The 27,109-nt window shown below is 44.5% G+C and overlaps 2 protein-coding genes across 2 annotated transcripts in view; one reads left to right on the plus strand and one right to left on the minus strand.

Moving 5' to 3' along the window:
• The window catches only part of LOC116316403 (transcription termination factor 1), an 11,348-nt gene extending 8,095 nt beyond the window's left edge, over positions 1 to 3,253 (plus strand). Inside the window, exons 5-11 of the mRNA XM_031734960.2 lie at positions 1,030 to 1,108; positions 1,196 to 1,320; positions 1,635 to 1,824; positions 1,917 to 2,009; positions 2,121 to 2,186; positions 2,288 to 2,373; positions 2,948 to 3,253. Of these exons, the coding sequence (XP_031590820.2) occupies positions 1,030 to 1,108; positions 1,196 to 1,320; positions 1,635 to 1,824; positions 1,917 to 2,009; positions 2,121 to 2,186; positions 2,288 to 2,373; positions 2,948 to 3,111 (803 nt within the window). The 3' untranslated portion in view covers positions 3,112 to 3,253. The remainder of the gene's footprint in view (positions 1 to 1,029; positions 1,109 to 1,195; positions 1,321 to 1,634; positions 1,825 to 1,916; positions 2,010 to 2,120; positions 2,187 to 2,287; positions 2,374 to 2,947) is intronic.
• Positions 3,254 to 3,357: 104 nt separating this feature from the next.
• On the minus strand, positions 3,358 to 18,177 carry endog (endonuclease G). The gene is made up of 6 exons (XM_039620641.1): positions 17,984 to 18,177; positions 4,536 to 4,729; positions 4,064 to 4,205; positions 3,824 to 3,933; positions 3,667 to 3,748; positions 3,358 to 3,587 (listed from the first exon to the last, which is right to left on the minus strand). The coding sequence occupies exons 1-6, from the start codon at positions 18,149 to 18,151 to the stop codon at positions 3,387 to 3,389; spliced, it is 897 nt and encodes a 298-aa protein (XP_039476575.1). The 5' UTR covers positions 18,152 to 18,177; the 3' UTR covers positions 3,358 to 3,386.
• Between the last annotated feature and the right edge of the window lie 8,932 nt (positions 18,178 to 27,109).

Consider the following 27,109-nt stretch of genomic DNA (forward strand, 5'->3'; position numbering starts at 1 on the left):
TAGTGATGTGGCTGGGCTGGATGTGTTTGTCTGCCATGTGTACTGCAGTAGGAGCGGAAGATGGCCAGCTTGTCATTATAATCCGCTGGAAGTTGCTGCGCTACCGTAGTCCTGGTCCGGATGGAAAAATGGCACCGTTTCATAAAACGAAAGCACCAAGACGGGCCTCCTTGGAAATGTTCAATTTTCATTTCTTCTGCTAGCGTTACTGCTTGTAGTCGAATGGTGACCGTCGAAACGCTTGTCCCACTCGTTCTTTGCTCGATGATCCACTGCTCGAGCCTCTGTCAGTGCGCCCCAGGGTGGCTGTGGCTACAACGTAGCTTGCCATCACCAGTGTGTGAATGTGTGCGTGAATGGGTGAATGACTGGATATGTAAAGCGCTTTGGGGTCCTTAGGGACCATAAAAGCGCTATATAAATACAGGCCATTTACCATTTCCTCCAACTCGGGCCACCTCGCCTTATGTCCGCGGAAACTCAGCTGCGTTTTCTTGACCTGTCGGAGCTTGTTTTCTAGCTTCCTCCATTTGCGAACCATCGATTCATTAATCTTAAATTCTCTCGCGGCTGTTCGATTTCCATGTTCCTCCACGTAGCTGATGGCCTTCAGTTTAAACTGTGCTTCATAAGCGTGTCTCTTTGCCATTTTCAGGGTTGTTAAAACAACGATGTTCTGCATAACGCACATACCTGTTCTTTTATATACAATCAACGCCCACACTTCCCCCTTTAGCGTTCTCATGGTGTTCTCTACTACGTCCTCCTTACAACCACAACACACACAGGGCGCACTGCACTATAGGGCGCGCCACACTTTTTGAAGAAAATCTAAGACTTTTATGTGCGCCTTATGGTCGTGAAAATACGGTACTATGTCTTCTAATGATGCTGCCTAAGGGAAGCATGTATAATGTAAACAGAATTGGTCCTAGCACTGAACCCTGTGGAACTCCATAATTAAGTCTTGCTGTGATTTTTAAAATCAGTGATCCCAATGTGACCTTTGACCTTCTTGTCTGTCTGCAGCTGAGGGGATTCCTCGGACATGTGATCAAGTTTACGTCAGAGCCAAGAAGATTTTTGATGAAAGGAATAACATGGGAAGGTCAGAGGTCACGTTGCATGTTCATGGGTTTATGTTTGACTCGTTAACCTGACGGTCACCTGACACAATGTGGGCGTGTTCATTCAGGTTTTCTGAGGATGAGCTATGCTCTCTCACAAAGTTGCAGAAGCTCCACGGCAACGACTGGAAGAGAATCTCAGAGAAGATGGACCGCAGCATCTACTCGCTGGAGAAACGCTTTAACACCATCGGTGAGCTTCCCTGTGACCCCCTAACCTCTGAACTCCACTGTGGTCGATCACAGACTGTACTTAGACGACTTGGTCAGATATCTTTAGTGACTTGTTTTAATTTTTTAAAGTAAGGGGACAAACGACCACCATGCTCTTATTTTGAAAGTCCACTTGTTGGGCTGATCTGGTTGCTGTCGTGGCGCCAAGTCAGACTCCTGCAGGTTTGTTCCAGCTGCTCGTTGTGACCTGACACAGAGCAGGTTATTGATCTGTAGAACAGATTTCTCTGCTCAGCCGTGAAAATGCTCACCTGTCTGTGCGCTCACGCCCAGCTCAGGGTCGCGGTACCTGGACTGCAGAGGAAGAGTCCCGCCTTTGGCAGGCTGTCAGGGCTCACCTGGAGACGCTGGTCCAGCAGAGCCCTGCAGGTCTGAGCAGAAACCAGCTGTGCAACAACCTGCCCTGGAAGAGGATCAGCGAGCAGGTGGAGACCCGGTCCTGGATCCAGTGTCGTCTCAAGTGGTCGGTGCTCCGCTTCTCACGTGAACCAGACCCGGTACATTCCACGCCAGCAGCAGATCCTCAGGTGTAACTCAGGTGTTGGTGTTTTCCAGGTTCTCCTTGCTGAAGTCTAAGCTGTCCTCAAAGGGAAGAGTGTTCAGCCGAGGCGCCGAGGGGTACGCCGCAAAAATCCAGCTCATCAACACGTGAGTGACGCGAACCCGTCAGAGCATTCACTGAGCAGCCAATGAGAATGCAGGACAAACCTCCGGTCATGATGGTGGATGATGATGGATGATCACTGTGTGTGTGTTCAGGCTCTATAACATGCGTGTGGACGACGCAGCGGACATCGACTGGGACGAGGTGGCTGGAATCATCGGGTGAGGTCAAACTAGTATCAAGTACACAATAGACTGTACTACAGGCAGTATTGTGGTGTCACACCTGTGTGTGTGTGTGTGTGTGTGTGTGTGTGTTTCAGGACTGTGACACCGATGTGTGTTCAGAAGATGTTTTACAGGTTGAAGGTTTCCAGAGTTCCAAACTGGCCGAGTTTGTCGTACGCAGGTGAGCAGTTCGAGCTCGGTGTGTGTTCCACTTCCTGTTTGTGTCGCACTTTCAGATTAAACCTGAGTGTAGTTTCGATCATGTGACCTGAGTGTCGGGTCAGATGACCTCACCTGTTGGTGTGCAGCGCGTTTCCGTCCACACAAACACGAGGGCACGCCGAATCTGTTCTCCAAAACCAAACCACACAAACGAGTCGAGTCATGTCGAGCATTGAAGAAACCTCCAACCGGAGCACACCTGAGACAGCCCGACCCCTCTGAAGTCTTCTTACCTGTTCGATCACCATGGTAACTAAACTGCTCACCTGGTCAGGAGCAGTTGAGCTGTAGTGCAGCTCAAACTGAGCGGCCAGACAGGCGATGAGCACCTCGGGTGTTACTCAGACTGGGGCTCAAACAAAGCCCCAGTGTGTGGTCCTTGCATTTAGTACACCCCTCAGATTTCCCAGTTTTCATTGAGTGCCTGAATGCAGCATGCAAGCTCTCAGGTTCAGTTGTTCAAACAGAATAATTCAGGTTTAAGTGTCGTGTTCAGGTGAGCCTGCAGTAATCTGTAATCGTCTGTCTCTCAGAGATCATCGACTTCCTGCAGAGGAGAGTCATCCCTGTCCTGGAGGAGAGACTGAAGAAGTGTGAGCCCAAGGAGGCGCAGGAGGAGGAGGAGAAGGAGAGACTTTATCAGCTCTCTGACATCTTCTCAGAGCTCAGTGACGACGTGGAGCTGGACAACAGCTGACCGGCAGCCAATCAACATGCGGTGTCCCCGTGGACAGACTTTATAAAAACACATTGAAATCGGGACAGGGAGTGGGTTAAAAAAGACTTTTTTATTTTGAAGGTGCCGATGCTTTGTAACATTGAATAAATTTGTTTTGGTACGTTGTGCGTTTGTTCTATCAGAAGCATTGCTCACACCGATAGTTCATAAATAATTAAGTTCATAAACACGTTCGAACATTATTCATCTGTGATTAGAGGAAGTCTGAAGCAGAGGATTGTGGGTAATGCAGCTCATCTGTCAGCGATGGCCCGTACGCCGCCGCCGGTCCTCTTCATGATGTTCGGCACAAACAGGAGTCCTGACGCACGCTCAATGGTTTCTATGGGAACCAGGAAACGCTCCAGAGGAACCTGCTCGCTGATAGGTTCGTTTGGTAACACGTACGAACGGAGCTCCACCCCCTTGCCGTCTGCCTGCTCCAGGATCAGCACCTGAGGGCACATGGGACAGGTGAACTTATCGCCAGCTGAAAGGCAAGAGTGCTGACATCATCCGGTGGGTGAGCCTCACCTTAAAGAAGTGTGTCGGCACGGCGATGTGGTTTCGTCCTATCACTTGATATCGAACGTAGAGTTTCCCATCAGCCTCTTGCCTGAAACAAGCACCTGACAATGTCATTCCCAAGCCCCTCCCTTCAGTCACCACAGAAGAATGGGCAGCAGGTTACCTGGGCAGGTAGAGTGGGCCAGTGCAGACGTAGACGTTGAGGTAGCGTTTGGTGAGGGAGCGGCAGAGTTTCTCCAGGTTGTTCCAGGTGTTCTGGTTCAGGTGAGGGTTCTGCTCACAAACACCAGAGATCAATAGCATCAATCAGGTTATCAATACTCTGGATGAGCCTGTGCAGTAATACCTGCAGTCTGAATGCTTAAAACCAAGCCTGAGGATGCATCCAGGTAAAAAGTCTCACCTGTGGAGCCACGTTGCTCAGGTAGAACGTGTCGTCCATGGCTTTCTGGCTCCACTTGTGGTTGGCTGCCGCGGCCAGGTGACCCCTGTCGAACCCGCTCCCCTTGTAGTCGGCATTGGTCGCTCGGTGGAAAACATGAACGCTGCCAACAAACGAAAACAGACGTTACACGTTAAGAATTCAAATAACTTCACAGGTAGAGAAGAACGTCCTTCTTCACCCGTCGCCTCGTTAACACCTGCACGGACCACGATTTTCAAGTCATGCTGTCTCCGCGAGGAAAGTTGAGGTCACGGTGTTTAACTGCAGCTCTGCTCGCACAGTTTGATTTTTACAGTATCTCAATAGGAGCTGCAGAAAGGCAAGTCCAGCTCGCACCTCATGAGGGCCGGTTCTGGCCCACATGCCCTGTGTTTGACAGCCCTGTGGGAGAACACTGACATGAACTTTACCTGCCCTGTTCCTGTCGCACCTGTCATCCTCTTTGAACTCGCAGTACTTCCTGTCTGACAGGCCGCTCAGGGAGGCGGGGTTTAGCCGCTCTATTACCCAGGATGCAGTGCGCGTGCGAGCATCGTAGGAGGTGACATAGGATTCTCTGGTCTTGATGTTGCCCAGTGAGGGGAAGCCATACTTCATCACAGCTCCTGAGCTACCGGGGCTCACCTAGACACAGAGACATACTCAATCAGCCAATCGGGAACACAGAGACTCCTCCCACTAATTGATCAATAATCCAGAGTATATGAAAGTCTTCTTCCTGAGTGTTTTTATAGACTCACACACCTGAAGGAGCTGCTGCAGCATTGACATGAACAGCATGCAGCAGATGGTGTAAATGTTCTTTCTAACTGCATTTTGATATATTTATACTTTTATGAGGAGCTGTTAAAGTCACAGCTGGAGCCTGAGTGAATAAAAACTACTTCATGTTGAGTTGCTGCTGCATGAAGCATGCCGTATGAGCCCAGTGATCATTAGTGATGTCCTTTGTTGTGTTATAGGCTTCATGTTTGCTTCAGGTCAGCTAGGATCAGTAATGATGGAGGAAATGCAGTCGCAGGGCGGAGGAAACGAGTTCCACAGCAGCCAGATAGAAGAACATACCATGGATTTCATTTTATTTACCTAGTGAGCCAAATGATTGTGACTTGACAGTCACAGGAGGATGTGCTGTTAGCAGTAGCTGTTTTTGATATGGGTGGCATTGGCAAAAAAAAAAAAAAGTTGCTCGTACTCGTGCTGCCCCGACATCATGCCTGCGCATTTTGGGGATGCCATAGGCACCGATCAGTGTTCTTACGGCCATTTGCTGGGAGTAAGGGCGCCCTCCGTTTGCGAGGTGCTTGCGGCACAGGGAGGAGAGGGGCGGGGCGGCGGAGGATTCTTTGGATGGCAGGAGCAGCATCTAATAACCAACTCGCAAAATAAAACAATATAAAAACAAACCCGAAAACACCAGACATTATGATACAGTCTTAAAATCTGCACCAATATTTTTTCGAAATTCTATACGTGAGAAGTGAGCGCGAGAGCCCTCGGTGCGCCTGCTCGCTACTGTGCTGAAGTCAAAGTAAACTTTATTGTCAGCTCCGCTATATACAGTTCAATTCAATACAATGTTATTTATATAGCGCCATATCACAACAAAAGTCGCCTCAAGGCGCTTTATATTGTACAGTAGATCATACAATAATACATACAGAGAAAAACCCAACAATCATATGACCCCCTATGAGCAAGCACTTTGGCGACAGTGGGAAGGAAAAACTCCCTTTTAACAGGAAGAAACCTCCGGCAGAACCAGGCTCAGGGAGGGGCGGGGCCATCTGCTGTGATTGGTTGGGGTGAGAGAAGGAAGACAGGATAAAGACATGCTGTGGAAGAGAGACAGAGATTAATAACAGATATGATTCAGTGCAGAGAGGTCTATTAACACATAGTGAGTGAAGAAGAAACACCCAGTGCATCATGGGGATCCCCCAGCAGCATACACCTATTGCAGCATAACTAAGGGAGGATTCAGGGTCACCTGGTCCAGCCCTAACTATATGGTTTAGCAAAAAGGAAAGTTTGAAGCCTAATCTTGAAAGTAGAGATAGTGTCTGTCTCCTGAATCCAAACTGGAAGCTGGTTCCACAGAAGAGGGGCCTGAAAACTGAAGGCTCTGCCTCCCATTCTACTTTTAAATACTCTAGGAACAACAAGTAGGCCTGCAGTGTGAGAGCGAAGTGCTCTAATAGGGTGATATGGTACTACAAGGTCATTAAGATAAGATGGGGCCTGATTATTGAAGACCTTGTATGTGAGGAGCAGGATTTTGAATTCAATTCTGGATTTAACAGGAAGCCAATGAAGGAAGCCAAAACAGGAGAAATCTGCTCTCTCTTTCTAGTCCCTGTCAGGACTCTTGCTGCAGCATTTTGGATTAGCTGAAGGCTTTTCAGGGAGTTTTAGGACATCCTGATAATAAAGAATTACAGTAGTCCAGCCTGGAAGTAATAAATGCATGAACTAGTTTTTCAGCATCACTCTGAGACAGGATATTTCTAACTTTAGAGATGTTGCACAAATGGAAGAAAGCAGTCTTACATATTTGTTTAATATGTGTGTTGAAGGACATGTCCTGGTCAAAAATGACTCAAGGTTCCTCACAGCATTACTGGAGGCCAAGGTAATGCCATCCAGAGTAAGAATCTGCTTAGATACCATATTTCTAAGATTTTCAGGGCCGAGTACAATAACCTCAGTTTGATCTGAATTAAGAAGCAGAAAGTTAGCGGCCATCCAGGTCTTTATGTCTTTAAGACATTCCTGCAGTTTAACTAATTGGTGTGTGTTACCTGGCTTCATGGATAGATAGAGCTGCGTGTCATCAGCATAGCAGTGAAAATTTATGCTATGTCTTCTAATGATGCTGCCTAAGGGAAGCATGTATAATGTAAACAGAATTGGTCCTAGCACTGAACCCTGTGGAACACCATAATTGACCTTAGTGTGTGAAGAGGACTCTCCATTTACATGAACAAATTGGAGTCTATTAGATAGATATGATACAAACCACTGCAGTGCAGTACCTGTAATACCTACAGCATGTTCTAATCGCTCTAATAGGATATTATGGTCGACAGTATCGAACGCAGCACTGAGGTCTAGCAGGACAAGCACAGAGATGAGTCCACTGTCAGAGGCCATAAGAAGATCATTTGTAACCTTCACTAAAGCTGTTTCTGTGCTGTGATGAGCTCTGAAACCTGACTGAAACTCTTCAAATAAGCCATTCCTCTGCAGATGATCTGTTAGCTGTTTGACAACTACTCTTTCAAGGATGTTTGATATGAAAGGAAGGTTGGAGATTGGCCTATAATTAGCTAAGACAGCTGGGTCTAGAGATGGCTTTTTGAGTAAAGGTTTAACTACAGCCAGCTTGAAGGCCTGTGGTACATAGCCGATTATTAGAGATAGGTTGATCATACTTAAGATTGAAGCATTAATTAATGGCAGGACTTCTTTGAGCAGTTTTGTAGGAATGGGGTCTAAAAGACACGTTGATGGTTTGGAGGAAGTAATTATTGAAGTTAACTCAGAAAGATCAATTGGAGAAAAAGAGTCTAACTTAACATCGATGGTATTAAAAGTAGCTGTAGATGATATTACATCTGCGGGATGATTATTGGTAATTTTTTCTCTAATGATAAAAATTTTATTTGTGAAGAAGTTCATGAAGTCATTACTAGTTAACGTTAAAGGGATTGTTGGCTCAGTAGAGCTCTGACTGTTTGTCAGCCTGGCTACAGTGCTGAAGAGAAACCTGGGGTTGTTCTTATTTTCTTCAATCAGTGATGAATAGTAAGATGTTCTGGCTTTATGGAGGGCTTTCTTATAAAGCAGCAAACTATTTCTCCAGGCTAAATGATGATCCTCTAAATTTGTGACACGCCATTTCCTCTCCAGCTTACGAGTTATCTGCTTTAGGCTACGTGTTTGAGAATTATACCACGGAGTCAGGTACTTCTGATTTGAGGTCTTAGTTTTCACAGGAGCTACAGTATCCAGAGTCGTATGTAGTGAGGAGGTAAAATTATTAACAAGATAATCGACCTCTGTTTTCAGGAAACACTGTTAAATGTTCAGTTTCTATGCCATATGTTAAAACAAGATCTAGAGTGTGATTAAAGTGGTGGGTGGGTTCTTTTACATTTTGAGAGAAGCCAATTGAGTCTAATAACAGATTAAATGCCATGTTGAGGTTGTCATTTTAGCATCTACATGGATGTTAAAATCACCCACAATAATTATTTTATCTGAGCTGAGCACTAAATCAGATAAAAGTCTGAGAAATCAGAGAGAAACTCTGTGTAAGGCCCAGGTGGACGATAGATGATAACAAGTAAGACTGGTTTCTGAGTTTTACAGCTGGGGTGGACGAGGCTAAGCATCAGGCTTTCAAATGAATTAAAAGTCTGTCTGGGTCTTTGGTTGATTAATAGGCTGGTGTGAAAATTGCTGCCACACGCCCCCTCGGCCTGTGCTTCGAGGTTTCTGGTAGTTAGAATGACTCGGGGTGTTGATTCATTTAAACTAACATAATCATCCTGCTGCAACCAGGTTTCTGTAAGGCAGAGTAAATCGATTTGTTGATCAATTATTAAGTCATGTACTAACAGAGACTTGGAGGAGAGAGACCTAATATTTAATAATCCACATTTCACTGTTTTACTCTTTGGTTCAGATGTGGATACTGTATTGTTCTTTCTTTGGGATTTTTATGTTTAAGTTGTTTATTGCTGGTTTTAGTTTGTTTTTTGTCTGTTTGGGAGCTGACACAGTCTCAATGGAGATGGGTTTTTGGGGGTAGCAGGAGGAGAGAAGCTGCAGAGAGGCGTGTAAGACTGCAACTCTGCTTCCTGGTCCCAACTCTGGATAGTCATATTTTGGGGGTTTAATAAATTGGTCCATATTTCTAGAAATGAGAGCTGCTCCATCCAAAGTGGGATGGATGCCGTCTCTCCTAACAAGACCAGGTTTCCTCCAGAAGGTTTGCCAATTATCTATGAAGCCCACATCGTTTCTGGCACACCACTCAGACAGCCAGCAATTTAAGGAGAACATGCGGCTAAACATGTCACTCCTGGTCTGATTGGGGAGGGGACCAGAGAAAACTACAGAGTCCCACATTGTTTTGGCAAAGTTACACACCGATTCAATATTGATTTTAGTGACCTCCAATTGGCGTAACCGGGTGTCATTACTGCCGACGTGAATTATGATCTTACTGTATTTACGTTTACCCTTAGCCAGCAGTTTTAAATTTCCTTCAATGTCGCCTGCTCTGGCCCCTGGAAGACAATTGACTACGGTTGCCGGTAGAGCTGGGCGATATAAGATTTTTTCATATCACGATATGTTTTTTTCATTTCAGGCGATAACGATATATATCACGATATAAGCCAAATAACTATATTTGTAAGATTTAAATGTGCCGTTTCTCACAAGTAAAATGTGAAATAATCAGCAGCTTGTTTTAATTTAAATATTTATTTCCCATAATAAGTTCAACAGAGCAGATGTACTTAAGGAACATGAGACTTCAGTTTCAGATAAATAAAGGCAAACATTGCAAACTACACAAAAGGCAGCCGCTAAAGCGTTTAAGTTTCAAAATAGAACAAACAACACAGACTAAATTGTCAATTCCACTTAGAAACAAAATATTAATTCTAAAAATAAATCTTAGGTCGTTTTACAGAAGAACAGACAAAATTGACTAACTTTTGTCAATATCAAATAAACTGAGAACTAAAAGGAAATTCTCAATCTCTCCTTGTTGTATAGCTTAGCTTTTCAAACAGTTTTAACAGTTACTTTAGTCTGACAAAAGCCGAATGACGAATCAGCGCTTTCAGTCAGAGATTGAGCATGCACCGCTTTATTGTATTTCCAGACTTGCTTTCGGCACAATTTACAGTGCGCGCTACTCTGTTTTTTGTCAGACTTGAAATAGCCGAAATACCTTCACACTACGGAACTTCTGTGGCCCTTCCATTCGACAAGCTCTCCGGCATTGGAACCATCACCTGTTTTCTCTTCGGTAACCTTCGCTCACGCTCTCGGTTGATTTTTCTCTAGTCGGCAAACTCATTTCCTTCATTACCCGGGCGGCACGGCTGCAAAAACAAATACACATGTGCGCCTTGGCGCTTGTGCTGTACGTAACAAGTCACGTGACATGACGCTGCGGCTGTGATTGGTTCGGCTCTGCGCTACTTAATTTGGATTGGCTGTTCTTTTCTTTTTTTTAAGAGGACAAGAGAGATGAGGCCTATCACAATAGTTTAATTTTTCTATCGAGAAAAAGTTATTTCGCAATACATATCGTTATCGTTTTATCGCCCAGCTCTAGTTGCCGGTGTCTCTAGCTTCACGTGTCTGAGAACAGAATCACCAATTACCAGAGTTTGACCCCCGGCAGGTGTGTCGCCGAGTGGGGAAAAACGGTTAGACACATGAACAGGTTGGTGGTGTACCTGGGGCTTCTGTTTAAGACTATGCTTCCTCCTCGCCGTCACCCAGCCGCCCTCTTTCCCCAGCTGCTTGGGGTCTGCCGGGGAACAGCTAGCGGGGCCTGCGCTATCTTCGGCTGCACCAGCTACAGGGGCCTGGCTAGCTACGGGTGAATGAAGGGTGCGAAGCCGAGTCTCCAATTAGGGCTGCTCAATTAATCGAATTTTAATCTCGATTACGATCTGGGTTTTCAACGATCATTAAAAATGACTGAGCCGATTATTAGCACCTCCCTCGTGCTTTACTCTCGCGCTGCTCCGTGTGGCAAATCGAGCGCACCTCTCTGCGTTTCGAACACGCGTCACAACAATTAAGAGGACCCGAGGGAAGCTCGGAAAGCTAAGCAGAAGTTATTTGGAGAGGAGAGGATAACGGCTGCTGAAGAAAGAATGCCGTTGGTTGAAAAGAGGTAAAACGACTTCAGTGGTGTGGAAACCAATGTTCCCTCTAAGCTGCGCACGTGTGCAATTGCGCACTGCTGGCACGGTCTCTGCACACAGAAAATCTGCGTTGCACACAAAAAAAATCTAACCTGAATTGAAATTAAAATTAAAACTTTAACAATTCTGTTTTGCAGTGTTAGTCAGTAAGTGACTGGCTGCTCCTGTATGGGATTAGAACGATGCCACCTTATCCTATAGTCCAGCCAATGATGCGATTCACATTCGTATATACGCAGCCAATCAACGTCGCTGACAGGCTATGACAGCGTCTTTATGTGCCGACACCGGTGTTTTAGCTGGCAAAGCGGCGTGGCTGATGTGCAGTGAAGCCACGTTAATGACAACGTGTCCAACCATTGGAGATGTGAGCAGGACAGACGGAACAACTGACGGGAAAAGTGTGGACTTGATACCAGTTTTTAAATTGTGTTGATAGGCCACGTAAAACCAGAGTTATGATAAAAATATCTGCAATGTTTGGTTTTCTTCCTGAATACTGTCGTTGTTTATATTTACTGCGGGAAGAAACTGTAAAAACGGCGTTTTATAAGGAAAACGCTCGAAAGCCTGTGAGCAAAACCAAAACCAAACACCCCCCCACCCTTTCCTATTGGAAAGGGTGCAGGACTGCTGCAGGACTGTTTTGAAAACACGGACTGGAGCGTGTTTGAACATCAGGACCTCGAAGAGCACACAACATCAGTGCTCTCATATATTAACTTCTGTGTCAACAGTGTCACTGTGGACAAACGTCTCCGGGTGTATTCCGACCAGAAACCCTGGATGACTAAAGAGGTCCAGGTCCTGCTGAAGCAACGTGACGCCGCTTTTAGATCCGGTGATGGTGTGCAGTACAGTGCAGCCAGATCTGAGTTGAAAAGAGGCATCAGAGAAGCCAAGGCAGCGTACAAGAGAAGGATCGAAGACCACTTCAGCACCAACAACTCACGACAGGTATGGCAAGGAGTTCAGCACTTAACCAACTACAAACCTTGCAATACCACGTTGACTGAGGGCAATGCGGAGCTTGCGGAGGAGCTGAACCACTTCTTCGCACGCTTTGAGGTGAAGGGACCAGAGGCAGCAGCAGCAAAAACATCGGACAGCAGCAGCAGCCCAAGCCTCATAGTGCAGGAATATGAGGTGAGGCGCACACTGAGGGCAGTGAACCCCAGGAAGGCCGCCGGACCAGATGGGGTAACCGCAAAGGTCCTAAAAGAGTGTGCAGACCAGCTGGCTGGGGTCTTCACTAAGATCTTCAACACTTCACTGTCCCAGTCCTGCATCCCACCGTGCCTAAAGTCAGCCACAATTGTCCCACTGCCAAAGCGTGCTAACATTAGCAGCCTCAACGACTACCGACCAGTTGCTCTAACACCTGTTATAATGAAGTGCTTTGAGAAACTGGTCCGACGTCACATCATGTCCTGCCTGCCACCCACACTCGACCCACTCCAGTTCGCATACAGAGCTAACAGATCAACTGAAGATGCCATTGCTACAACGCTCCACACCACCATATCTCACCTGGAAGTGCAGGGCCGTTACGCCAGGCTGCTCTTTGTTGACTTTAGCTCTGCTTTCAATACGATACTCCCGGACAGACTAATAGTTAAACTGCTGGAAATCGGACTTCCTTGTACCACCTGCCTCTGGATCAGAGACTTCCTGTCAGACCGTGTACAGAGAGTTAGAGTGGGGCCTCATCTTTCCTCAGCCCTCAGCCTCAACACCGGCTCTCCACAAGACTGTGTACTGAGTCCCCTACTGTACACACATGACTGTGTTAGTACCCACCCAGACAACGCAGTCATCAAGTTTGCAGATGATACCACCGTGGTGGGGCTCATCTCTGGGGGAGATGAGACGGCGTACAGAGCTGAAGTTCAGAGGCTGTCAGATTGGTGTGTAGATAACAACCTGGACCTCAATACCACCAAGACAAAAGAGCTGGTAATTGACTTCAGAAGGAGGAAGTCCGAGCTGCAGCCTGTCAGCATCAACGGGGAGTGCGTGGAAAGGGTCTCCAGTTTCAAGTTTCTGGGTGTGCACATAGACACAGACCTCCAATGGAGCTCTAACACCTCTGCGGTCTTAAAGAAGGCCCAACAGCGTCTCCACTTTCTGAGAATCCTCAGAAAAATGGACCTGAAGAAGGAGCTGCTGACCGTCTTCTATCGCTGCTCCATTGAAAGTGTGCTGACATATTGCATCGGTGTGTGGTTCTCCAGCTGCACCACAGCACACAGAAAGGCACTCCAGAGGGTCATCAATATGGCCCAAAAAATCATTGGACATCCTCTTCCCTCCCTGAAGGACCTGTACAGCACTCGCTGTCTCAAGAGGGCACGCAGCATCCTACGAGACTGTACACACCCAGGACATCGGGTGTTTAAGCTGCTGCCGTCTGGCAGGAGGTTCAGGCTGCTGAGGTCCCGAACAAACAGACTCAAGGACAGCTTTTACAACAGGGCAACAGCCCTGATCAATGCAAATAGCTGACCTGATTGGCTACCTGCCTGGACTTTTTGTTAGGGGGAGGTAACAATGTTTAAAACAATAACAATAATAATATTTATATTTATAACAAGGTGCAATAATAATTAATGTGCAATAATAACAGTGTGCAATACACATAACACTTATTCTTCTTTTTTATTTCTAAGTTAATATACTGTGTTGTGTTGTTTGTGTTGCGTTGTGATGTGTCATATCGTGTCGTGTTGTGTTATATGTAGTGCCGACATAGGACAGTTTTTCCAGTTTCATTGTACTACTGTACTATGTATGACTGTGCAATGACAATAAAGAATTATCTTATCTTATCTTATCTTATTGGTCGAAAAAAGTACCGTGTCGACCAATCAAAAAATGATATGGCAACGTGGCATCTAGTTGTTAAGACACGGGGGGAAGTTTTAGGAGTGACGGCGGTGTTCTGAGATGTGAACACCGCCGTCACACTAACTACACACTAACTACAAATCTTGTGTAGTTAGTGTGTAGTGTAGTCAATAGTTTTGTTGTGTGTGTCAGAACAATGAGGCGGCTGCTGAATGTTACAGGTGTTACAGCAGTGATACATCTCCTGTCGTCAGGCCTGCAGGTATCAGGCTGTTGTTCTCCTTTATCTCATAGTGGACAGAAATTATTTTTTGGAGTGGCACAAATAATTTGTGTGGCATCAGATTTGATGCAGAACAGCTGATTGTTCTGTAAATAGTTTGAAATGTTTATTTAAAAACGCCTTGGCTGCATTTTTAGGTAAACAGCTGCAACAAACTTTGTTGTTTGCCAAACTGAGTTACTTTTTTGAAGTAGTAACTATATAATTAATTGCCCAACATTGGTCATTATATCCTGTATTTGGCAGACAGAGAGTTACAGACTCTCTCCCAGACCACAGACTCATAATACAAGTCAGAGCTTTATGAAAAAAAAAAAAAAAGAAGAAAGAAAGTTGTGTTTTCAAAATTGGAGTTCAAGTTATTTTTACTTCCAATAGTGTTAACATCCTACACAGGTCATGAACAGGATTTTTTTAAATTTTCATTGTAAGTGGGCTAAAGCAGTTAATTAAAAGTAGTCTAACATAAATGTAAATGCTGTAATTTGATTATTGTCATAAACCATGTAACTTGGATGGATTAGATGCTGGCGTGACCACAGTGCACACGTCTGATGTCGCTCACAGTGGTCCAAGGGACGCTCAGGGAGTTTGTGTGTTCGCTCAGACACATGAAATATTTGAGGGAACATTGGTGGAAACATTATGGGTTCGCGGAGTCAGACGTGGATCAAATATTGTGCAGTATTTTGAAGTTCACTAAACATAGATGTTTACATTTTTCATTTATTTTTTATATTGCAAACATTTGCACTGTAATCAGTATTTGCACACTATTTTATATTATTTTTTGACAATCTTTAAAGCCATTATTCAATACATTGTTATTGTTAAATAAATATCGTCAAATAATCGAGATCTCAATTTCAGTGAAAATAATCGTGATTATCATTTTTGCCATAATTGAGCAGCCCTATCTCCAATTCAGTAATCCTGGCCTCCAGAGCTGCAAATATGCTACATTTGTTACAGGTATCATTACTGCTAAAGGAGGCCGAGGAGTAACTAAACATCTGACACAATGAGCAGGAAAGTGCAGGAGGGACAGGTGAAGTAGCCATGGTGCTAACGAGTCGGCTACAAGCTAAGCTAAGCTAGCGAAACAGTAAAGACACAGTGAGTGAATACTTTGGCTATAAATTAGGTAGTGAGTACACAGAAAGTGTGCTTCAGATGAAGCACATGAAGGTTATACTGTGAAAAAAGAATGTATCTAAAACTTTTTAATTAAATTGCTAAGCAGATAAGGTACTCAAAAACACCACTGTGTGTTGGAACAGGAACAGGAAGTGATACTCTACCACAGAGAGAGCGAACACCAAGGTCGTGTCCAAATTCATGGGCTGCATTCTCCTGAGGACGCATTTGAAGGCCAATTACGTCACAGCCAGGCGACGAAGGCTGTACCAATTCGTCGACTCCTTCAAATGCGGCCGACAAATGCATCCTTCATTTCCCCGAATTTGAAGGATGGGTCCGGTGTGTCCTTCGTGGCCCACCATATCCCAGAATTCATAGCGTGACCCAGCCAAATTTCAGCTGCCAACAATGGCGGCCGCTACTAAGTTTTAAAATTACTCTTATTAATCTTTCTGGGTCACAAAATAAACTTTTAACATATTTTCAGGCGAGAAAGTAGCTGTGTAAACTTCAAATATCTGCTCGGTTTATCAAGACATCGCATATTTGCAAAAGTGCGCCGACGTTTTCGGAGACGTCTGTTACCCACCAGCTCGATAGCTAGCCGGGAGGTTGAGGGTCACTGAAGCCGCCGAGAACGGCACAACTCCCGGCACATCATTTTCAGATCACCGCGGACTTTCGCTACTCAGGTTAAACGTAATATTTAAAGATTAAAGATATTAGATTAGATAAAATAAAACTTTATTAATCCCCCGGGTGGTTTTCACACAGCTGAGTAAACGTCAAACAGAAAACTGATTAAACAGAAGTGTGAAATGGTCGAGAGTTTACGCCAGCGTCCTGTTATATTTTAGACAGCAAGGAGCAGACGGCCGAGTTTATTAAACTCCACCGAGACAGCGGTGACGTTAATCAGAAGGCTAGACCGTCCAATTTCACAGCCGTTTACTTCCGGCCTACCCGACCTTCTGAGGACCCGGCCCACGTAGACCGCGAAGGCCGGGTCCTCAGGAGGATGCAGCCCATGAATTTGGACACGACCCAAGTCTATATACAGTCCAGTATATAGAGAGAAGAGACGACGAAGCTCTAGTTACAGCAGTGCAAGTAAACAAATTAGAAGAGTAAGAAAATAAATATACACTTTAGGACTCGGGGTAAAGGGATCAATAACAATTTAAAATTTATAATTTACAGTTTGATGATTTAAAGTCTCACACAATCTGTTGGAAGGGGAGATAGAGCATATTTCATTCATAATGTTGTAAATCCAAGCCCTTTATGTATTCATGATTTGAATCCTGGGTTGTGCGAAATCCCAGAAATAAAACCTAGACAAAGTGAATCTGTGAACTAAGGTGTAGGTCTGTTACGTTATGTTGTGGTGATCCTCAGGTTGGGGGATGGGTGTTCATACTGGAGTGCAAAATTAAAACCAATGGAAGATGGACAAGAAAAGTTAAAATCCATCAGACAGAAAAGAAGAAGAGAAACGAGCAAAAGATACAGGTAAGCAGATGTGTCATTGGATAATGGCAGGTCATGTGTCCTGAAACAATCAGAATCAGAATACTTTATTAATCCCTAAGGAAATTATGTGGGTTACAGTTGCTCCAAGAAAAAATTGTAAAAATAGTAACAGTAACAGACTAAACTCATACAAACAATACATTATGTTACAGATTTTACACATTTAAGAAATAGCACTAATATATACACACACGCACTAATATATACACTAATATATACAGATCACTCAATTATAAATATCAAGGATTAACAGAGGGGATTATAAATAAATATCAAGAGAATTGACAAGAATCTTACAGAGTAGAAAAGAGTGTGTGTAAAAAGGCTGTAACTATTGCAGTGTTTACAGTGTGTTAGATAGAGGAGTTGTACAGGAAGTTGTACACGGGCAGGAATGATTTCCTGTGTCGTTTAGTGGTGCATTGTGGGTAATCTCAGTCTCTCACTGAGCGTGCTCCTGTGACTAGCCAATACATCATGGAGTGGGTGGGAGGTATTATCCATGATTGTCCTTATCTTGGACAACATCTGCCTCTCAGACACCACCCTAACAGAGTCCAGCTCCATCCTCACAACATTACTGGCCGCGTGGTTCACTCAACCTGCTGCCTCTGTATGCAACAGCATAGAGGATAGCACTGGCCACCACAGAGATACCAGAGGGAGTGTTCACCCAGGGCGCCATACAGGCTAGAACCGCCACTGGCTGTTACTGACATACAGCAGCAGGGTCTGTTCAGTGAGAACCAGCAGAGAGAATTAGCGGCTCCAGTGTGAGCTCAGGTTCGAGTGTTCTCTGTGAAAACAGCAGCTCAGATAAATGAGAGGAGGCTGAAGGAGAACCGCTCTGCTGTGGGTCTCACAAACAGCTAAAGTGAGATGCGCGTTTTGTAGTCCGTCTCCTGCACGTTGTAGTTTTTAACACTTCGGAGATCCGGCGTCACGTCGTTAAGCAGAGACGTTAAGCGTCTCCTAACTTCTTTTCCTCATCGGGTCAAGGAAACGATGTTAGGAAAAGGAGATAGAAGACACTCTTGGAACACACACACACACACACACACACACACACACACACACAAATGGCCGGAAGTCTATGACCTCACGCACACTCACCTGCAGCTCTGATGCCTGCACCGTCGGGACTTCCGGTACCGGGATGACCGGGACCCGGCTCATCAGGCCGGCTCCCCCCTCCTCACGCCGGCCTCCGGCGCTCAACAGACGGCTCGTCGCCGCTCCGAGTCCCGCTCCTAACACCAAGGTCGCCCCGGTCCGCCACATGCTGCCGGATCAGCTGCTGGTGACGCGCAGTGATGACGTCACAGGAATGTATTTAATAAGCAATAACTGCGGTGAGTGTGGCGTAACAGGGCCCACGCGCGTCTACCTCTCTGTGTGTGTGTCTGCAGCAACATTTCGTGTCCACATATTTCACTTACCCTGATTTTTTCTAAAATGTGCCAAATATGTACAACAAAGTCATAAATTATGTGATGGTTTGCCATTATTTAAAGATAAATCAAATACATTTCAAATATTATTTATTACACACCTTTTTGTTGACACACCCTCAATTTCAATTTCATTGTGTCCCACAGTCAGTGTTGGGGAGTAACAGAGTACATGTATCGCCGTTACGTATTTAAAATACAAAATATGAGTAACTGTATTCCGTTATAGTTACCGTTTTGAAAGGTGGTATTCAGAATACAGTTACTTTGTTGAAATAAATGGATTACATGGCGGTCTTTTCCTGTTTCATATGCTAGGCTGTCCCCTCTCTATTTTTGGTAAACCCAAACAAAACATGCATTAAGAGGCTCTAATGCCTGTGTCTCAGTCTCACGGCTCATGTCACGTCTACTTGCAGCTCACATAATGACGTGAAGAAATATTTTTAAAAATTATTATTCAAAAAATGATTTAATATGAAGGCAATAGGCTGAGTGTTACAGGCACAGCCCTAAAGAATGTAGCCTGATGGGCAGTGTAGCCCAGTTGTAAGTAAGCTATTAAGACTCGACTGTACACTGTGTTCGTGTTTTCCTCCGAAACAATAAGTTCTGTTGGAGCCTTTCAACGCCTCTCTCTGTCTCTCGCTAGCAAAGTTGACCCAGACAACAAAGTAAAGCTAGTTTTCGGCTACGAGCCCGACATGAACCCGACGTATTAGCCAGAGGTCCCTTTACTACGGTTTGGAGCCGCGAACCTGTTTTATATACGCGCGGAATAGTTTTCTGTACGAGATCGCTGCAAAAAGTGCAGCCTTACCTAATGTCCACCTACTGTTACTCATTTATATTAAGATTTAAACATCTAGTTGGTATTGGTATGGCGAGTAGCCTTCAGTAATAGTAATAAATCACACAGCAATAGTAAAAAAAAAACATGATAATATATTAAGTAATCCAAAGTATTCAGAATACGTTACTCTCATTGAGTAATGTAACAGAATACGTTACAAAATACATTTTAGGGCATGTAATCTGTAATCTATGGTGGAATACATTTTAAAAGTAACCTTCCCAACACTGCCCAAAGTGCTGTAAAATTACAAAATTACATATATATATCTCTCTCTCTCTCTCACTCTACATATACATATATATATAAAATTAATTTATTTTTTTAATTTTTTTTCCCCGTTCGCCCCTGCGGGCGGTCTATCCTTCAAGCTCGGGTCCTCTACCAGAGGCCTGGGAGCTTGAGGGTCCTGCGCAGTATCTTAGCTGTTCCCAGGACTGCACTCTTCTGGACAGAGATCTCCGATGTTGTTCCCGGGATCTGCTGGAGCCACTCGCCTAGCTTGGGAGTCACCGCACCTAGTGCTCCGATTTCCACGGGGACCACCGTTACCTTCACCCTCCACATCCTCTCGAGCTCTTCTCTGAGCCCTTGGTATTTCTCCAGCTTCTCGTGTTCCTTCTTCCTGATGTTGCTGTCATTCGGGACCGCTACATCGATCACTACAGCCGTCTTCTTCTGTTTGTCTACCACCACTATGTCCAGTTGGTTAGTCATCACCATTTTGTCCGTCTGTATCTGGAAGTCCCACAGGATCTTAGCTCGGTCATTCTCCACCACCCTTGGGGGCATCTCCCATTTTGACCTCGGGACTTCCAGGTTATACTCGGCACAGATGTTCCTGTACACTATGCCGGAACATCAGTGTTTTCAATTTTAACATCTGAGTAAACATCTACGGTTCATCTTTGCTTCTTATATATTTGTTCATTAAAAAGTACGTCAGAAACAAGAAACAAAAATTAACAAAAAAAAATAAAACATGCAAGCAGCTGTAAAATACCAGAATGTAACACACAACATCAAACATGAACAAGGACCAATAACACAATTCAAGGAATCCCATATGGTAAAAAAATAAATTTTTCCTGGCCAAAATATATTTCAAATATATGGTAAATATATGTTGGATTTGTGATGCTCAAAAAAATCCATCCATCCATTCACTTCCGCTTTCCTTTTCAGGGTCGCGGGGGGCGCTGGAGCCTATCCCAGCTGTCATAGGGCGAGAGGCGGGGTACACCCTGGACAGGTCGCCAGTCTGTCGCAGGGCCAACACACAGGGACAGACAACCATTCACACCTAGTGACAATTTCGATTATCCAATTAACCTATCCCCACAAGCTGCATGTCTTTGGACGGTGGGAGGAAGCCGGAGTACCGGAGGGAACCCACGCAAACACGGGAGAACATGCAAACTCCACACAGAAAGACCCCGGCCTGATGGTGGAATTGAACTCAGGACCTTCTTGCTGTGCGGCAACAGTGCTAACCACCGTGCCACCGTGCTGCTCAAAAAAATATATTTTTGAAATTGAAAATATATTTGTTTCAAACCAAAATACATTTCAAAAGATATTTTAGGGTAAAGAAAATACATTTCCAACTTTACAGTAGAATATATCAAAGTATCCTTTATTTAAAATGTATTTAGTGCAATAATGATGATAATGATAATAATAATAATAATAATGATAATAATAATAATAATAATAAAAGTAACAACATGTTTTATGTACATCTGCAAAAAAACAGTTGGTTTCAAACAAAACAGAGGTTTAGCAAGAATTAGGTTGTTTATTCATTTGCTTACAGTATTTCACATTACACAATATCTCACTATAATGTAGCGTTCACTTGACTTTGAAATTATCTGTCAGTGATACAGTAAACAAGATACAACTGCTATGTACACTTTAGTTTTTGACAATATATACAATATAGTACTTAAAGGAACACACTCCGCTTTTTTGGAAATAGGCTCATTCTCCAGCTCCCTCAGAGCTAAAAGTGCAGCGTCTTCTTTCTAGATCCGTACGTTAACAGGGCTCTGGAGCGTGATTTTACAGGATGGGGTGTGGCCAGAATTTTTGGTCGAGGCGCCATATTAGCAGGCCAAACAAATGCTTGCAAATTAGAACAAACATCTTAATGACGGATTTTGCAGAACTAACTTATATTTATAGAGTTGCTAATTATTTGGCATTATTGCAGGCAAACCAGTCTATGAAGTGGATGAAACAAATCCTGACTGGGTTCCAACGCTGCACATGGGGCTCTACGAAATCCCTGCTTCAAACTACATGCTACCATGCCAATCAGATTACTTCTTCCATGTGAGGGTGAAGAGTAGGGATGGGTATCGAAAACCGGTTCTTGTTGAGAACGGGTTCCTACTGTTTCAATTCCTTGGAATCGTTTGCCATTTTTGCAAACGATTCCCTTATCGATTCCAGTCGCCGAATAGCGCCACCACGTTGCGGGCGTCGGAGGGTACCTGGCAGGAAACACGGCGCCTAAGCGGCTCAAACGCTTAAAAGTTTGTTTATACTTTACGAGAACGAATGACAACAGGGCAACTTGCAATACTTGCAAAGTAGATATTTCATTAAGGGAGGAAACACTACGAATATGCAAAAGCATTCGCTCACAAAACCGCTCCGGACTCGTGAATCTCAACCCAGCAGCAGCAGCGGTAACGTTTGCGGCAGGTAAATAATCAACTAACAGTGCATATTATGTTAGCGCGATCTGCCTTATTACAAAACCTGCCATTACTGTGCATTTAGGTGACCATGATGAGACAGACAGAGTCTGGCTGGCGCCGCTGGCAGTTGTCGCTGCAGTCTACCGGTAGCGTCTCTTTTCAGGCCCGCATGTCACCGAGCAGTGACTAGTTTGTGGTCAAAACCTTGCAGCCATTTGCCACAGCAGATGGTAAGTGAATGTGTTTAATTGTAGGCAGGGACATTACTGGATATTCTTGTGTAATTGCTACAGAATAATTTATGTTATACTTTGTTATTGCTACAGAAGAATATTTATTTTATTATTTTACGTTTATAATTTTCCCCGGGGACCCTGTGACACCCCATTGAAGAGCCGTAGGCTGTGGATCTCTTAAGATCTCACTGTTGGGTTTGTAAGGCCATGTTACTCCTAAATTTCTATCTTGTTGAAAGAGAAGATATAAAACAGTTCTAAGCTAATCGACCTTAGTGTTCTCCTTTTTAAAAACAAGAATCGATAAGAGAATCGATAAAGAATCGAATCATTAAACAGAATCGAAAATGGAATCGGAATCGTTAAAATCTTATCAATACCCATCCCTAGTGAAGAGGTGACCCTCCTGGATAAGATGGTGAAGATTTGCTGCGTTTTGGTGAACATGTGCCCCAGTGTGGTAGTAAAACCAGGGAAAAACGCTCTTGTTAACTAGTCTTAAAAGTCTTGTGCTGTATATGTAGTCATAAGTTTTCAAAAGAGACAGTAAATTACAGAATGCTAGTAGTGGGTGATATTATTTAAATGCTGTCGTAATTTTATGTGAACATTTTGTCATTTGTAAACTATACATGACATTGATTCTACATTGTAACTGGTGTGATGTTCTACAAAGTGGTTTTAATTAAAAAAAGGCAAACATTTGTTTGTTTCTTTATTCAACTTTTGAACAGTGTTACTTAGTAAGTACATATTCAGTAAATGCAAATTATTTACATGGCCCCCTAAATACAACATTATGGGCCATTCAGAACAGAACTATGCTTGGAGAAATATTTTCCCATCAGTTGAGACGACTCCTCCACAGGAGCAGGTGGAATTTTTCTTCTTTTACTTGTCACTACAGATGGTCTGTTTATGTTTTGATTGAGAGCCTTTTTTGGGCAGCTGAAGAGGAGAAGTCTATCTTATGGCCAACCACTAACTGTATTCTTGGTCATATTACCCAGCAAAACCCAGTATGTAGGTTCATCTGTAACAGTCCTTGTGCCACAGATCCGCACTGTTGCTTCTACTTTAAACAGAAGAGCAGCGACATGGCTGCAGGTCTCCGCGACTCCGGCCATACAGGTGCAGTGGGCGGCTTCAACCTTCCCTGTGATGCTCACAGTGACCCATGGCTGCAATGCTGGTTCATTCAGTCTTTGAGAGTGCAGCACCTGAAACACACAAAGACAAAGTTCATTTAAAGACAAGAACTTTAATGAGCCAAGGCCGATAAATGTGTTTTATCTACTTTCAAATCCATTTATCATAAATGTAACAAATAAAGTGTTTTTATGTATCCATCTATACAACGCTGCATGTTATATTCTAAATCTGCCTGTTTCTTTTTAGAAACCAATCAGCAAAAAATGAACCTAAAGTATGTAATGCAAGGATGTAATCACTTTCAAGATGGAGAAAGCATAAAGTTCGACTTTAAGTGACAATTATGAATCACTTAACATGATAAGGAGATTCTGCAGGTCATTAATGTATAAAACTAAAACAGAATGTATTTTTAGTGACACAGGACACAAACAAGGAAGCAAGATGTGTAATTAGGATTATTTAGAATAAATATGAATTAATTAGTGCAATTTTATGTTATCCCTCTAACAGAGCCTCCACATGTTCTCACTGTATTTTCCCCCTCATGAATGAATTTGTGCTGCACTAATCTGAATGTTCGGGGGGAAATCAAACACATTTTACTCGCAGTACTCGAGCTGACTTACCTTTGTTTGAATGACGGCGTACTCACAATGTGGAGGCTTAAAAATAGCCAAATCTTGTACCCAGTCCTTGGTGAATTGGATGTGCGCCTCCAGAGATTTATAATTGCGAAACTGGTGCGCCGTGTATGCGCTGACTCCACAGACAAGGTACGAGAATAGATTTGGATGTACTGGTTTGGTCTTCAGGATTTCTACTCCACGGCCGTATTTCATACGGGTCCACATTTCCAATGCACACTATATTTTTGCAAGTACACTGTAAAATGTAATTCTAGATGTTTGTTATTGTAACATATTATTCTATATCAGTTTGACGATAGATGACTGAAGTTGTTGTTATAACATAGAATTACAAGTTAAAAACGTCCCAATTACACCAAAAAAAGCTAATTTGAAAACTCATGTCCAGCTAAATCAGCAACTTATGTGAACTTGACAATGTGGGTAAGTTGAGCACAGCAGGATTCAAAAGTGCCTCACGTGACTGCTACCGAGGTGCATCATGGGGAATTGGCGGTTAACGACATGCTCACTTTACTTGGACGTTTTCTAATCGTCTTCTTTGGAATATGCTTTCAAGGTGAGTAACATTGGTTATAACTATAAGGAAAGAGAGCTACAAAAGTTGGAACATGTTTTGAATTTATGGCATGATGTGTGTTTTCTCTTTTACCGAAATGTTTGCTTTAGCTAATGTAACTTTAGCCGACAAGGTCCAGCTTGTGTGTCATGACCAAACTTGACCTAATAAACTGACATATGGCCTTTTTATGGGTTTAATGTGGCACTGACCAAATCACAAGTATTGTGCCGCTAGCTTTAAGGTTGTGCACTCACCCTGTTGCGATATTAGCAAGCTAACTCAGCTAATTAATAAAGCTTATTTCATATTGTCTCTGTACTTGTAAATTTCTTTCAAGTTCACAGGCTGTTGTATTTTGGTGGAAGTTCATTTTGGCAATATTTCCAATAACTGGCTGGGTTCAAAAGAACTTTTGGCAGGACTCCGATGCTTGTTGTCATCTGTTTACCCCTATGTAATCACTTAAGTTGTTATTAACTGCTGCATGCTAAGCTGTGAGAGTGCACTGAGGACTGAGACAAAATATGGTCTACAAACCAGCATTATATTAGTTTTTATCAGATAGTCCTCCAGTGTGTTTATTTTTTGCATTAATTATATTGTGCAGTTATTTGTTACCCTGAAATGCTTTATGCTTAACAACAGCTCACTATTTTGACTTATTTTTGAACTCTTGTGACTAGTATGACTAGATTGTGTGAGTTTCCATACTAAAAGAGCTGTAGTGATAAAATAATTGGCATCAGAGACACTGATTTTTAGCATGGTATACTGCAGAAGTTTGTTTTTTTTTTTTGCATAATTTACCTTTTAATTAAACTGCATTCCCTGTATTGTAACAAAACTAACATTGTTTATATGTCAGAAAATTAGCAAACATGAATAAATGGCGAAAACAATATAATTATAACATATATTTTTAATTTACTTATTTTAGGTCTGTGAAGCCAAACTTGATGCTGGGGATTTATTTTTGTCAGTGCCTGGGGGCTTTTGCCCCCTGGTAGGGTCTCCCATGGCAAATTGGTCCTGGGTGAGGGACCAGACAAAGTGCGATTCAGAAGACCCTTATGAAGAGAACATCGAGGGAACAGTTTACCCTGCCCGGGATAGGGTTACGGGGCCCGCCCTGGAGCCAGGCCCGGGAGGGTGCCCGAGGGCGAAGCGTCTGGTGGCCGGGCCTTAGTCCATGGGGCCCGGCCGGGCACAGCCCGAAGAGGAGACATGGGCCCATCCTCTCGCAGGCCCACCACCCGCAGGAGGCGCCATAGGGGTCGGGTGCATTCTGTGCCGGGCGGCGGCCAGGAGCGGAGGCCCTGGCGGACTGATCCCCGGCTTCCAAGACTGGCAATAGGGACATGGAATGTCACCTCTCTGGTGGGGAAGGAGCCTGAGTTAGTGCGTGAGGTTGAGAGGTACCGGCTAGATATAGTCGGGCTCACCTCTACGCATGGCCTGGGCTCTGGAACCAGTCTCCTGGAGAGGGGCTGGACTCTGTCTCAGTCTGGAGTTGCCCCTGGTGAGAGGCGGCGGGCTGGGGTGGGTATTTTAATATCCCCCCGGCTTGCCGCCAGTACGTTGGGGTTTTTCCCGGTGGATGAGAGGGTTTGTTCCCTGTGCCTTAGGGTCGGGGAATGGGTCCTGACTGTCATCTGCGCTTATGCGCCGAGTGGCAGTTCAGAGTACCCAGCCTTCTTAGAGTCTCTGGGGGGGGTGCTGGAAGGTGCCCCACCTGGAGACTCTGTTGTCCTGGTGGGAGACTTCAATGCTCACGTGGGTAACAACAGCGAGACCTGGAGGGGCGTGATTGGGAGGAACGGCCTCCCTGATCTGAACCCGAGCGGTGTTTTGTTATTGGACTTCTGTGCAAATCACAGTTTGGCCATAACGAACACCTTGTTCGAACATAAGAGTGTCCATAAGTGCACGTGGCACCAGGACGCTCTAGGCCGCAGGTCGATGATCGATTTTGTAATCGTATCACCAGACCTGCGACCATATGTTCTGGACACTCGGGTAAAGAGAGGGGCTGAGCTGTCAACTGATCACCACCTGGTGGTGAGTTGGATCAGGTGGCGGGGGAGGACGCTGGACAGACCCGGTGCACCTAAACGCGTAGTGAGGGTGTGCTGGGAACGTCTAGCAGAGGCCCCAGTCCGCGAGATCTTCAACGCACACCTCCGGCAGAGCTTCAACAGCATTCCGAGGGAGACTGGGGACATTGAGTCCGAATGGACCATGTTCAGCGTCTCCATCGCCGGGCTGCTGCATTGAGCTGCGGCCGCAAGGTGGTTGGTGCCTGCCGTGGTGGTAATCCCGAACCAAATGGTGGACACCAGAGGTGAAGGAGCCACCAGGCTGAAGAAGGAGTCCTATAGGGCTTGGTTAGCCTGTGGGACTCGGAGGCAGCCGACAGGTATCGACAGGCCAAGCGGGATGCGGCTCGGGCAGTGGCTGAAGAAAAAAACTCGGGTGTGGGAGGAGTTCGAGAGGCCATGGAAAAAGACTTTCGGACTGCCTCAAGAGATTCTGGCAAACCGTCAGGCGCCTCAGGAGGGGAAAGCGGTGCTCTACCTGCACTGTGTATAGTGCTGGCGGAGCGCTGCTGATGTCGACTGAGAAAATTG

The sequence above is a fragment of the Oreochromis aureus genome, linkage group 12 (genome assembly GCF_013358895.1).
Source record: "Oreochromis aureus strain Israel breed Guangdong linkage group 12, ZZ_aureus, whole genome shotgun sequence".
Lineage (NCBI taxonomy): Eukaryota > Metazoa > Chordata > Actinopteri > Cichliformes > Cichlidae > Oreochromis > Oreochromis aureus.

Coding starts and splice junctions, on each gene's coding strand:
- endog (XM_039620641.1), bottom strand. CDS start 18,151: ATGTGGCGGACCGGGGCGACCTTGGTGTTAGGAGCGGGACTCGGAGCG. Junction 3,749..3,823: donor GGCCCACTCTACCTGCCCAG/GTAACCTGCTGC, acceptor TGCTTGTTTCAG/GCAAGAGGCTGATGGGAAAC. Junction 3,588..3,666: donor TGCCGACACACTTCTTTAAG/GTGAGGCTCACC, acceptor ATGTGCCCTCAG/GTGCTGATCCTGGAGCAGGC.